This window comes from Dunckerocampus dactyliophorus, chromosome 10 (assembly GCF_027744805.1).
Source record: "Dunckerocampus dactyliophorus isolate RoL2022-P2 chromosome 10, RoL_Ddac_1.1, whole genome shotgun sequence".
Classification (NCBI taxonomy): Eukaryota; Metazoa; Chordata; class Actinopteri; order Syngnathiformes; family Syngnathidae; genus Dunckerocampus; species Dunckerocampus dactyliophorus.
In genome coordinates, this window is record NC_072828.1 from 21,559,308 (window position 1) to 21,571,804 (window position 12,497).

The following is a 12,497-nucleotide window of genomic DNA, read 5'->3' on the forward strand; positions in this document are numbered from 1 at the left end:
TTTTTATTATATTAATTTTTACTTCTATGGTGATTTTTCTTTGAGTGCACTGCCACCATAAGAGCCTGCGTTACTCTTGGGAGGTGCTTGTGAGCCGCACATAGTGTATTCTTCCGCCACACACTGATGTTCTCAAGCTAGTCTTCTGTTTATGGACCAAAATGACATTTTTATTTAATGTATGGGAGCGCCTTCGGAACCACAAAACATCGGAACACAGAACACCGTAAAACGAGGACCACGATACATATAACTTTGGGTCAAATTTGGGCGAAGTTTAGCAAAGACTGACCAATTTTGAGTGAACCTTTTGGACTCTTCTTGGCAGGTTTATTTTGATTGTCTGTTTTCATAGCAAAAAGAACGTGAGGTTCATTATCAGTGCCTTTTTTTTTTGGCTGAGAAGTGCAAAACACTAACAAAAGCAAAACATATTACACCACTGTAAGGGGATTGTATCCTTCTTATACCCTCATTAAAATATTTGATGGACTCCTGTAGTACACCTGTTCCTTCAGTCTGGTAAGTACCATTTAACAACTACAATGACTGACCACATGTGCAACAAAATCGCATTAAGCAGCTAAAGTGTGTGCCACAAAACGGGAAAAACATGGTGCCAATGTCCTCTATTAACACCCGCCACAACTCAAAATGTCACCGCTTCCTGTCAAACTCTTGTGGTACAATCCCCTTCTGGGTGGTATAATTATAATTTGTTTTACTTTTTGTTAGTGTTTTGCACTTCTCTGCCACCTTTATTAACCGGAAAAGGAACATACCAACTCCTCTCAGCTGATTGGTCCAAACGTTATCATTCGCTATAACTCTGGCATTTGGTACATCAGGTGGTGTAATTTGTTTTGCTTTTTGTTAACTGTTTCTACGTACTTTTTACGTCATTGCCACTGTAAAATCTTAAAGAAAGAAGCAGGAGGAATGGAATGTAGCCTACTAATTCTTGCACGTTTGAGCAGGTACTATCCGGAAGTTTAATACCAAGATAAGTGAGAGGTAATTATTTAAATGTCATCGTGACTCAGCAGAGTATACAGGTAAGTGTACACTCCCAAACCGTTTTTTAACTACAACGGAATTAATCCCACACCACCCTCTTCTATCCCGCCCATAAACGTCACTGATTCAAACTGCAGCCGAGGCAGAGGCAGAGAAAGGAGGCAGCCGAGTGGATCACACACATTACACGGGTTGAGGCAGAGAGAGCTTTCACACTACATATAGCGACAGCTTGGGCACCACTCGTTGGGGTTTCTATTGTATGAACACAAACGGAGGATTTAAAGATGTGGACAGAAGTCGGCAAGCTCGTCCTGTTTCATTTACTGCTTATGGAGCTCCATTGCGCGAAAGGTAAGACACTTTACCTCAATGGGAGCAAGGGGCTACTGAATGTGTGGCATCGCGCACCCCAAGACCAGATTTTTTTGCTAACACTTTAGTCATCACACAAATAAAACTGACCCCATGGATGATCACCTTTGTCCCGTGCTGTGGCGACAGGAGGTGACAGATTCACGCTGGCGACGCAGCACAACACGTGCAGTGTGCTGAGGATGTGTGTCATTGTGCGCTGCAATCTGTCTGTTGTCTTTTTTGCAAAGGTACTGAAGAATTGGCTGAATAAGTCTTCAACACGAGTGACTGTAAGCCACTGTGGCACCAAAGTAGCCTACTGACACATTAAAGAAAACATACCAATACAGTTGAAAGAAAAGTCTTGAGTGCTGAAGGCACGCACTGCAGGGCATTTAAATGTGTAAAGCAGAAACTGCAAATAATACAAAAATACTAGTCACATAGAAAGATAACAAATAACGAGATGAGATGATCTTGATTTCTTTTTTTTTTAATTTATCACAACACAGGGACTCATACAGAATCAGAGTGTGAAACTGGGCAGTTTAAGTGCAAGAATGGAAGGTGCATCCCAATCCCTTGGAGATGTGATGATGATGATGATTGCTCGGACAACAGCGACGAGGAGAACTGTCGTAAGTAGCCTTGACAGTCATATGCACTGGTGCACAAGTATAATGATGCCATTGTTTGCTGCCCCATGTTGTTGTGTATGTTGCAAACACACATGGCCATCAGTTTGAGGTCCTCCAAACATTTTCAAATGAGGTCTCATGCTTCTATCATTATTCACCCTGCTAATGGCTATTAAGTGCTACATTGCTGGATCTTGAATAAGTTATGTTGAGAATAAGCTACTTTTCTTGCTGGGGCCCCAGTGGAATCTTTAGCAGACATCAGTGCAGGACTTGCAAAACCTAAATCATTGGTCACATGGCCTCAGGAATTTGCTTAATTCTTACTATATTTACCCCTGTACAAACTTGTGTTATGACCCCCATTAGGTCACATCGGGACAACTTTTTATTATGATTTTTACCTTGCTGCTGCTGTGCAGGGATTTTGCCACCATTATTATTCACTCAACTATACACGGCATAGTGGTCTGAATTCATGTAATGTTTCTTTTCTGAAATAAGATTAAGGACCAATGTGTCATGCATCATGGCATCAGTCTGCTGAGGAATACAGCATGCACTAAAGCAAACTGCTTCATTTAAATATGGAGGAAGAGTAACTCACTGCTTTTTGTTCTGAAGGTCGCCCGTGCTTCTGCAGGGTGGCTTTCAGTAATCACGGTGCAATACAGAAACACACATCATTGTCACTGTTCAATCAAATATAACATTATATCCTCAAGAAATAAGTGGGGGGAAAAGACCAAGGCATGTTATTTTCCCTTGCACTGCCTCTGAATGCCTTTAGGAAATTGCACGGACAACCAGACGAGTAATTATTGCTTATGAATTTGCCACGGTGCTAATTGCTTGAATGGCTATATTAGTGGCCGATTGATTCATCACTTATCTTCAGCACCAGCACATCCCTTCTCTCATCTTGCACGCCCACCATGGTAGTTGGCGCTGACTGTCGTGGGACTTTCCTATGTGACTGCAGTGACATTTTCATGGTTGCTTCATTGACTGCAGAGACTGATTGGTGTTTTTATGCATCTTGTCGGTAGAAAGAGTTGCTGAAGTATTTAACTGAATCGTAGTGGTTAAACAAATGTTATGTCTTTGTGTTACATATGCCCATCTGGGGTTCTCTAAATCATTCTTCTGTGAAGTTACCTTTTACCTAATCACCCCTCAGCTGTCCTGTATACTGTACTGCATCCATATTTACTGTATTCCGGCTTCACACTTTGCGCTCTCTTATTTGAACATTTAAATTGTCTGCTTCCTTCTTTACAAAAGGATTCTTCACCTCCACAGCAGTGTAACACCCACCATTTTTACATTTCTTGTGGGTGACTGAATCGTGCCAAAAAGCCTATGCCCACTCGTTTTATGCCCAGAATGAACATCAGCTGACAGGTTGGTTGGGGATAAATCCAGTGGCGTGAGCCTGGTTGCCAGAGTGATGCTCAGTAGCTGGCGCTGTGCCAACTCTTCTAACAGATGCCACCACTGTGCACCCTCCTTGCAATCTAATATCACTGGCAGGGCCCAGCAGAAAGGAGGAGGTTCAGAAGGAGGCAGGGAAATGATAGAATAAGTCTAGATTGAAAAGAACAGGAAGGTGTCAAGCAGATCTTATGAATGGAAGGGCAGAGTCATTTTTGGAGAATGGTCAGGGTGGCAAATTGAAAGAGGAACCGTCTCTGCCTTTTATATTAGGAAATAATAATATACAACTTGCTTCCCATTGTTCTCACTGTGTAAACATTTGGGACACAGCATAAGACTATATGGAACATAACCGCTCAATCCTTTTGCTATGTCAGAATTGCCGCTCTTTGTTTTGAGTGCAGATGTTTGAGTAGTCTTGGGCTGATTTGATCATCTTCTACGAGACCTCACTAGAGGTACTGGGTATTTAAACTTGAACAACCTCCAAAACTTACTGGCAGATTCTTGTTATTTTGTCAATATGTTGCTTGATTTTAATTTTTTGGTGCAACATTTTCTGTTATTTTGGACATTTGATTAAATTTAACAGAATGATTAATAGTATACAATCATTACCTACACTCACACGATCCACAATCTATCTAGAAGAGATGTGATTTTGCTTTAAATTGATGCCTCTGACTGTTTCTTTCAGTGTTGTGGCCATGTCATTGTGTATATGTGTGTACAGGGGGTGCATGAATCATACACTATGTATTCTATATATATATATATATATATATATATATATAGCATCCATTTGAAAAGTCTTGCAAGATTGGGATGTCTTTGTGCTTTTTATCATTCTCTCCTCTTTCCCATCCAGTTCCTCTATTCTCAACATTCCTCCTTTGGTAGATTCCTCTCTTGTTGCCCTGGGAGACGGAAAAGCGCTGTTGATGGTGGTGGGGCTTCTTGAGCATTTTTCAGCTTTCTTTATAGTGGATACAGCACTGCTAAACATGTGCAAACACATGGCAACTCTCCTCCTCTGCATATCTCTGTATGACCTATATTTCAGTCAGAACCTACAGGAAAAGAGGCCTTATCATTTTGACAGCGGATTTAAGTGGATTTAAACATGCCTAATCCAATGTGCAACAGTAAAAATCATCTATCTAAAACTGGTGTTAGCATTCAATTGTCCGCTATCGGTCAAATAACTGTAAGAAACTGTTGAGCACCCCGAAACCAGTTTTGATGACAAAATAATAATTTCATTTGTTATTGAATAAAGTCGTCCCTTGCCACTTTGAATTTTGCAGCTTCACTCTATCACAGTTTTTTTTTTATATATTAATTCCTAAATCATGCTGTTTTGTGGTTGAAACGGCCTACTATTCGTCACAAAATATACATATTGAAGCAAATTTCACGTATTTTTTGCCTAAATTAAGCTTTTTCAAGTGAACTAAAATACATATATAAGGCATTCAGAAGAAGAAAAGGAAGAGAGATTAGCAGTTTTTAAAAATGGTTTATCTTTGCATTTGCACAGTGTTCTAATCAAATCAATTTGAAGAATAAAAAGAATAAAAATAATGTGTTACATGCCACATCAGAGGTACTAGAGTGGCAACAACAGGGGTAGGCATAATAATCAAATCATTGCCTATTAAGAATTGTTTAGTGGTGTGAAAATTATGAGAGATGGCTGATAATATCGGCCAAAACCATATACGTAGCCGCCTCATTGAACGTTGAGTCGTACATCAACGTCGCCACCATATTGGATATGGCAAGGCTGCGCTGTAAGTGAATATGAATATGAATGTAAGTTAATGCCTCTCTTTTATACATTCACACATGCACTAATGTACTTGGGAAACAGTTAGGCACCAAAAACAATGTATTTAATCTTCTCGGACATCCCTAAAAATGATATTTGATTAATCATGTCTTGAAGCAACTGAGGCAAATTGGGGTACACGACGGCCGCACAGTGGCTGAGTGTTTAGCATGTTGGCCACACAGTCAGCAGATTGGGAAGACCTGGGTTTGAATCTCCGTTGGGCATCTCTGTGTGGAGTTTGCATGTTTTTCTGGTTTCCTCCAAAAAGACATGCATGTTAGGTTAATTGGGGACTATAAATTGTCTATAGGTATGAATGTGAGCGTGAATGGTTGTTTGTCTATTTGTGCCCTGAAATTGACTGGTGACACCACCTTCTCACTCAAAGTCAGCTGGGATAGGCTCCAGCATACCCCACGACCCTAATTTGGATAAGCGGCATAGAAAATGGATGGATGGATGGATAACACAACTTGGCTGTGGCTATTAGGCTGAAGAAGAAGAAAAACATGGTATTAGCTATGGGGGGTTGAACTAATTCTAGACAACAATCAATATTCTGCTTAATACAAATCTGTTATGGGAACAGGAGTTCAGGACATTCCAAGAGAGATTCTCCCGTCAATTCGAAAATGTTTAATTAAAAAATACATATTTTGATTGAGGAAACACAAAACACTATTTATCCAAACTGCGGATTTTTCAGTTTGGTACATTTTGGAATAGGTCTCGTGAACAAAATAGAAAAATCAAGTTTCCTTAATGGTCTCTCTTGTAACATGTTATAATCAAAGGTATAGGAGCAGGGTTCATTGAATGCACAAGGTGTTTTTTTTAAACCTCAGTTTGTGTTTGTGTGTGTGTGTATGTGTGTGTAGTATAATTATTTGTGGTGTGGCTCTATGAGCTACAGCAGGACAATGAGCCTGGGCAGGTCAAAGGGGGGCAGCGTCTCCTCATCAGCTTCCCATGGAGGAGACATCGCAACACATTTCACGCCACCACACTACATGTTAGGGCGACACCCCCAATTCATGCACTATCACACATGCATACACACACATACAACAGTGTTATAAGAAAATGCTGATGGACGCGTTCTAAGCATGAAAGGTATTATGAAAGGTAATAACGGGCTTGCACAAACTATACATACACACACATACACATTTCTGTTGCAGAGCTGAGGTCAGACTCCTAACGGAGGTGTGAGGTCAATGGGACCAGTGGCTTAATCAATTACACACATATACATACTTACAGCAACGACTGCCACAGCAAGAAGCGTACACAGCCCCTAGATTGGACAAAGTCAAAATGAAAGGGTAAAATGCTCAAAGGGCGACCCGGCACTGATCATGTTTGCAGATATTGTGGGTGCACACGTGTGTTTGTGACTGTGAGAATTAAGAGTACACAGCTGCAGTGCTCTCAGTTGCAAAGAGCGATACCCAATGTTGTGTTCATCTTGCCACTAAGCAACCCATTTGTGTCTTTGAAGATATGAAGCATCTTCAAAACAGTCAGCAAGATAGGAAAGTGTCTGATGATCACAAGGATGAGGACATTTCTGGCTAACAGTGACTGCTTATAATGACATCAGAGTGTCTGTGACTGAAATCACCTTTGTCCAATCCCATTCAGTGTTTACCACAGGACTGCAATCTATTTGTGGTGGTAGTGTTGTGAGGGGCAGAAGAGACTTAATGTAAACGTCAAATTTTATGTGTATGCAAGAAGTGAGTAAAAAACATGAAAAGCAAAACAAACATGTTTTAAAGCTACAAATGTACTTGTTTCTTTTTGTTGTTTAAATCAGAGTATCTAGGGGAGTCTGATTAAAACGTCACTAAGTTGGCAACACCGACCCCTCCTGCTCCGTCCTCTTACGGGCTAACCACACAAAAAGGTTTTCCGGTCAAAATGGCAACGTTTCATCCACACAGAAAAGGCGTTCTGGGTGACCTGTTTTTTGAAAACGGCTTCCGGAGTGGGAACATCTGAAAATGCCGGCCTGTAGTTTTCATGTAGACATGCAACCCACTTTTTTTGAAAACGATGACATCACCGACCCTTTGCCGTCACGTAGCTTGAAGTGTGCGCTGCCGACACGCCGTGCTTAGAATTTTGCGGCTTCACGCTATCACAAGTTTTTAAAAACTATATTAATTAATAAATCATGCTGTTTCGTGGTTAAATATGGCGTATTATTATGGTATGGTATGATATGCTTTATTTTAACATGCATACATGTGACACTGGAATGCATCACGTTACAATTCACAATTCCACAAGTCCAAAAAGGAGCAAGAAGCAGCAAAGCTTATTTAATCATACCCCATCTCCATTTCACATCAATTGCTCATACATTTGTTCACTTCGCATTCTCAACATGTTCCCTTTACCAGTTACTAGACATTCATACTATGACGTTCATACTAAATAAATAATAAATATATAATGGTAATTGATGAAGAAATTATTTATTTCACCGGCATATGACTTTTTTTTTCTTCTTTCAGCTGGTTGCCACATGCAATTCTATCTATTCTATCAGAAGAGAGTCCCACGATGTGTGAGAGCATCACCTTTGTCAAACACAGTATCACACGCTATGAACTAATAATACTCAGTGCGCTGAATAGGTGTTGGGTGCAGCAGTGCAAAGCAGCAGCCGTGTAATTTTAGCTGAGGTCAGTGCTGGCCTAAGGCGATTCTTTCTTTCTGTCCATCCAGCGGGGCTCTGCTGGTCATTTTAGGCGCACTTCCCAGCTCACCCTCCCAACACATAACAACTGATAGACCTTTCTATCCAGCCTTTGTGTTGACATGAAGGTCGGGTACAACGAACTAGCCTTGTATGTGTGTGTAGGTGTTTGTGTCTCAGGGGGTGAAATGCAGAGGTTAATAGAAACACGTTTGATTTCCTCAGCAACAAAGATAATAGGACAGGTTTCATTGCAAATAACATTTTCCAAATAAACTAATGTAATTAACCGCAACATCTTCACATGCAACCTAGTGATTTCTGTTTTGTTGTTAGGTTTTGTGATATATCAATTACTCATCCAGACTGTGTTCATTGAGTGCCGCAGATAAACACTGTTGATTGAAAAATTTCCCTCAAGAGTTGCTCGAGAATAAACATGACGGTAGGGTGATTGAATAGAGAACTCAAATTTATTGGCAACTATAGAAGTTGTCTGTCATGTCAGCACTGATTTAAAGCTGCTTTAATGCCATAGACATAACCTGATATACAGTTGGACATTTGCAGGCAGAGAACTCAATTGTATTTTGTGAGGATAATGAATGGGTTGCATTGCTTGTGTTGAATGAAGATAGAAATAGGGACGCTATGGCCGCATTTCTAAAAATTACGATCAATGCGCTTCCTCCATCTTCCCTAACAGTTGCTGTACTTTCCTCTCTGACACATTTAGTAATATTACCTTGAGTTACTCATCTTAGTTAAACAGATCTGTGCATGTGCCTGCAGTTAAATGTGTTGCTGCTTTTTGTGCATGTGCCTGTGATTTTGCTGTTATCTCCCCATTCCCAAAATCAGCTGTCTGACACAGTATCATGGCATTAATCCACAGCCCAGATTAACTGGATATACTCATGTGCCTCCATTTTATTATTTACATTTGAAGTAATCTTGTTTTTGAGAGTGCTCTCTTCCGCGAGGCATAGGCAGCTGGGGAGCGACGAGAAATAACAGCTAAGAATGCTGTTGAATAAAACATTACTGCTAATACCTGAGTGCTAGGTTGACACCAAGATAGAGTTCTGCGGCACCACATGAAGAGTTTTAGATGGGGGTTACATGGATGACTTTTTCTAATTAATTTTCTGTTTCCGTTTTGATGCATTCCCTGATTCACCCAATTCATCTTTCAATAATTATCTGTTGTTTCTTCTCCAGCCCAAGTATAAAACATGGACATTGGGGATTGGGTTTTTTCTCTCCTCATTTTATTTCCTTAAATACCATAATTCACACCCACTATTATAATAAAAAATTATTTTGTTAAAACCAGCTTTTTAGTGTGTCTCTCTGTGGCCTGTGGATTTGTCATTATTTATCAACAGATTTGTACAACTGGACTTTCCAGCAGCGCACCTGCTGACAAGCAGATGGAAAGAAGCTTTGAGGATTTACAAAGAAACTGAAGACCGTTTTATATTAATCTTTTATCGCTCAAGTAATAGACAGAACAAATAAGACAGAACAAGACAATCAGAACTCATTTGAGCTAGGGCTGTCAAACGATAACAATTTTTAATCAAATCACAGTTCGCAAATTAATTAATCACGATTAATCACCATTTGTAACAATGTGTGAACAGAAAGATAAATGACAGGACATGAAATGTATGTTTTAACAGCTCCAAATGAAATGAAAATTTAAAACAAGCTAGAAGATACCAGACGTCTGAAAATGTCCTTGCCTAATACTAGTCTCTTTAATAGTAGTAGAACATTTGAATCACTCATTAACCGTGTTACTATGAGCAATGTGGGGTTGTGGCCAAAGACACCACATAATTTAAGTAACTATTTTTGACGGCCTAAATTTGAACATAACATTGCTGAGCTGTATTGGGATATACTCATTTGGGAAATAATCTCTGGTGTTGTAAATATTTTAAGGTTCAAAGCACTTGTTTCCAATAATGCTACAAACTCAACCATATACTGTGTGTGTAATGGATACCAGCTAATGTGGCCGTGTGATTGATACATTAAATAAACCTCACTCCCTGCCTTAAGAGCTGTGCTGGACAATTGGCTGGCGAAAATGCCAGTACAGGGTGTACCCCGCCTGCACCCCGCCTGTCGCCTGAAGTCAGCTGGGATAGGCTCCAGCATACCCCCGCGACCCTAATGAGGAGAAGCGGCATAGAAAATGGATGGATGGATGGATGGATTTTCTTAATATATTTAGAGCCCTTTAGACATGAAATAACACCCTTATAGTTACCTTTACACTAGTAGTAGCCAATATAGTAGATATAATAAGAGTAAATTAGCCATTTAAGACATACTCGTGTGTGTTGTTATAAATGATTTTTCTAAGGGAGCTGAGTGAGGGGTAGACAGGAAGTGATGTCGGAGGTTCAGAGTTGAATCTTGAATCTTGAATTTTGTGTGAGTATGGCTGCAACAGTAGCTTGTGTTTTTATTAGGGATGATTGTGACGTAATTCAAACCTGCAGTAAAAGCCTGTTATTCCCGTGGTAAGTCTGGTGCTTACAGTAACATTACTGACACCGAACGCCCAGTGTAGACTACTACATATCAACGTCTTTGAATGCGTCTTCTGAATGCCGTATATTTGTATTTTAGTTCATTTAGCCATTTTTATGATTGAAACTGCTTAATTTAGCTTAAATGTGAATATGTTTTGGCTAATAATTGGTCGTATTCAACCATGAAACATCATGATTTATTCATGTATTTCTGAAAAACCGTGATAGAGTGAAGTTGCAAAATTCTAAGTGTGAACTGGTGAGGGATGACTGTAATGTAGCTCCACCGAAATAGTAGCGCTAACAACTAAGGAAACACAGGTACCGCTGCATGTGCTTCTCAGCGACCGCAAAACAGCTGCACATCAAGACAAGCAGAAAACCAGAGCAAGAGCACAGCATAGGAAACAACGGAAGCACTAGGGAAAACCTAAACTAAATGGCAACCTCTGCGCAGAACGAAGCATTGGTTATGCAAACACTTCTTCCTTCGGTATTTCTAATCTAATATCACACATCTAGAAGAATCACTCAGTCACACGCAGCGTTTTTGTATTTTTGTATAACTTGTATTGCATATTGCAGTATATATCGAGCATTTCTAGTTGTAACTGAATATGACCATATGCTTCAATAGATTGGACAACTTGTTTATGTCATTGACCTTAATTGTCTATTTCAATTAATAACAAAGTGGTTTTCTTTTTCGTAATGCATTTCACTTACTTGATTTATACCTGACGAAATAAGGCTTGCTGCGACTGGCTGCCAACCTGTCCAGGGTGTACCCCGTCTCCGTCTCGCTCCCAAAGTCAGCTGGGATAGGCGCCAGCATACCTAGTGAGGACATACGGGATAGAAAATGGATGGATGGATGGATGAGATAAGACTTGGACACAGCGTGCATGTGTCTGTCAACCATTTATCGACTATTGGTTTGCTGTGCCCGTGGCCTTGCCTTGGCTGCCGAGTGTGTGAGCTGCGTCTGCTTTGTTGACGAGACGCTGACCCACCTACAAAAGCACATGTATTGCAGAAAAGCTTTTCATTTTGTCACCGTGACAGCTGAAGCACACACACTTCTCAGCGGTGCTGTGAGACACCATAGAAACTGCATCTTATATACATGTACACCAGTGACGTGCTTTGAGGTTCATGGCTTGTGAGGCACTGACTTCTTTGGAGTTTTTTTTAAAATGTAAATATAGGTTGGATAACCAAAAAAGAAGACACTAATTCACTTTGGTTACATTTCTGTGCACTGACTAAATCCTGAATGCTGTCAGCATTCTTTTTCTGTGATAAAGTGTTGTCACACTGGTCTCATTTAAAAAATAAAACAATTAAAAATGCATTCATTGTATTTATTTGGCAGACACTAAACTTATAACTTGTAAGGACACGAAAATGCCAAGCCTATGACTTCAGACCTGACTCGACCTGTCTTGTCTTGACTTAAGACTGACTTTGCATTTGCACGTCATTAATTGAAGACTTGAGACTTACTTGAGACTTGGAGAACATTGACTTAATCCCCCCTCTGCTGATCTGTACTACTGAGTGATACAAGGCTGAAGTCTAAATATTTGTCTTCACTCTTTGATGGCAGTTCAGTCATACCAAATATTACAAAAATGACTAGAGTGTCTCTTTCTCTGTGAGCACACACACTTCACACAGCATCAAAACATAGAAATAATGCAAAGCAAACAACAAACTATTGAAATTAGTTTGTGCAGGGGGTCAGGTGATTAAAGTGCAATGACATGGAGCAAAACTGTTCTGTGAACCTGGGTAGATCACACCCATAGGTTTAACAACAACATACCATTGTTTTACGGTGTACCATAATCCTTCCAACCTGTTTGGATAACATACTGTATGTCACCTGTTACTGTGACTAGCAGCCAGTCCAGGATGTGACCCACATCTTGGCCAAAACAGCTGTTACAGACTCT

The 12,497-nt window shown here is 40.1% G+C and overlaps 1 protein-coding gene across 4 annotated transcripts in view; it reads left to right on the forward strand.

Moving 5' to 3' along the window:
• Window positions 1-974: 974 nt before the first annotated feature.
• lrp8 (low density lipoprotein receptor-related protein 8, apolipoprotein e receptor) overlaps window positions 975-12,497 on the forward strand; it is a 167,989-nt gene continuing 156,466 nt past the window's right edge. For 2 of the 4 annotated variants that reach the window (XM_054788581.1, XM_054788583.1), the window contains exons 1-2: window positions 977-1,371; window positions 1,887-2,012. In XM_054788581.1, the coding sequence (XP_054644556.1) occupies window positions 1,305-1,371; window positions 1,887-2,012 (193 nt within the window). In that variant the 5' untranslated portion in view covers window positions 977-1,304. Of the gene's footprint in view, window positions 1,372-1,886; window positions 2,013-12,497 lie in introns of all 4 variants that reach the window. The other 2 variants (XM_054788582.1, XM_054788584.1) reach the window with 2 other exon arrangements.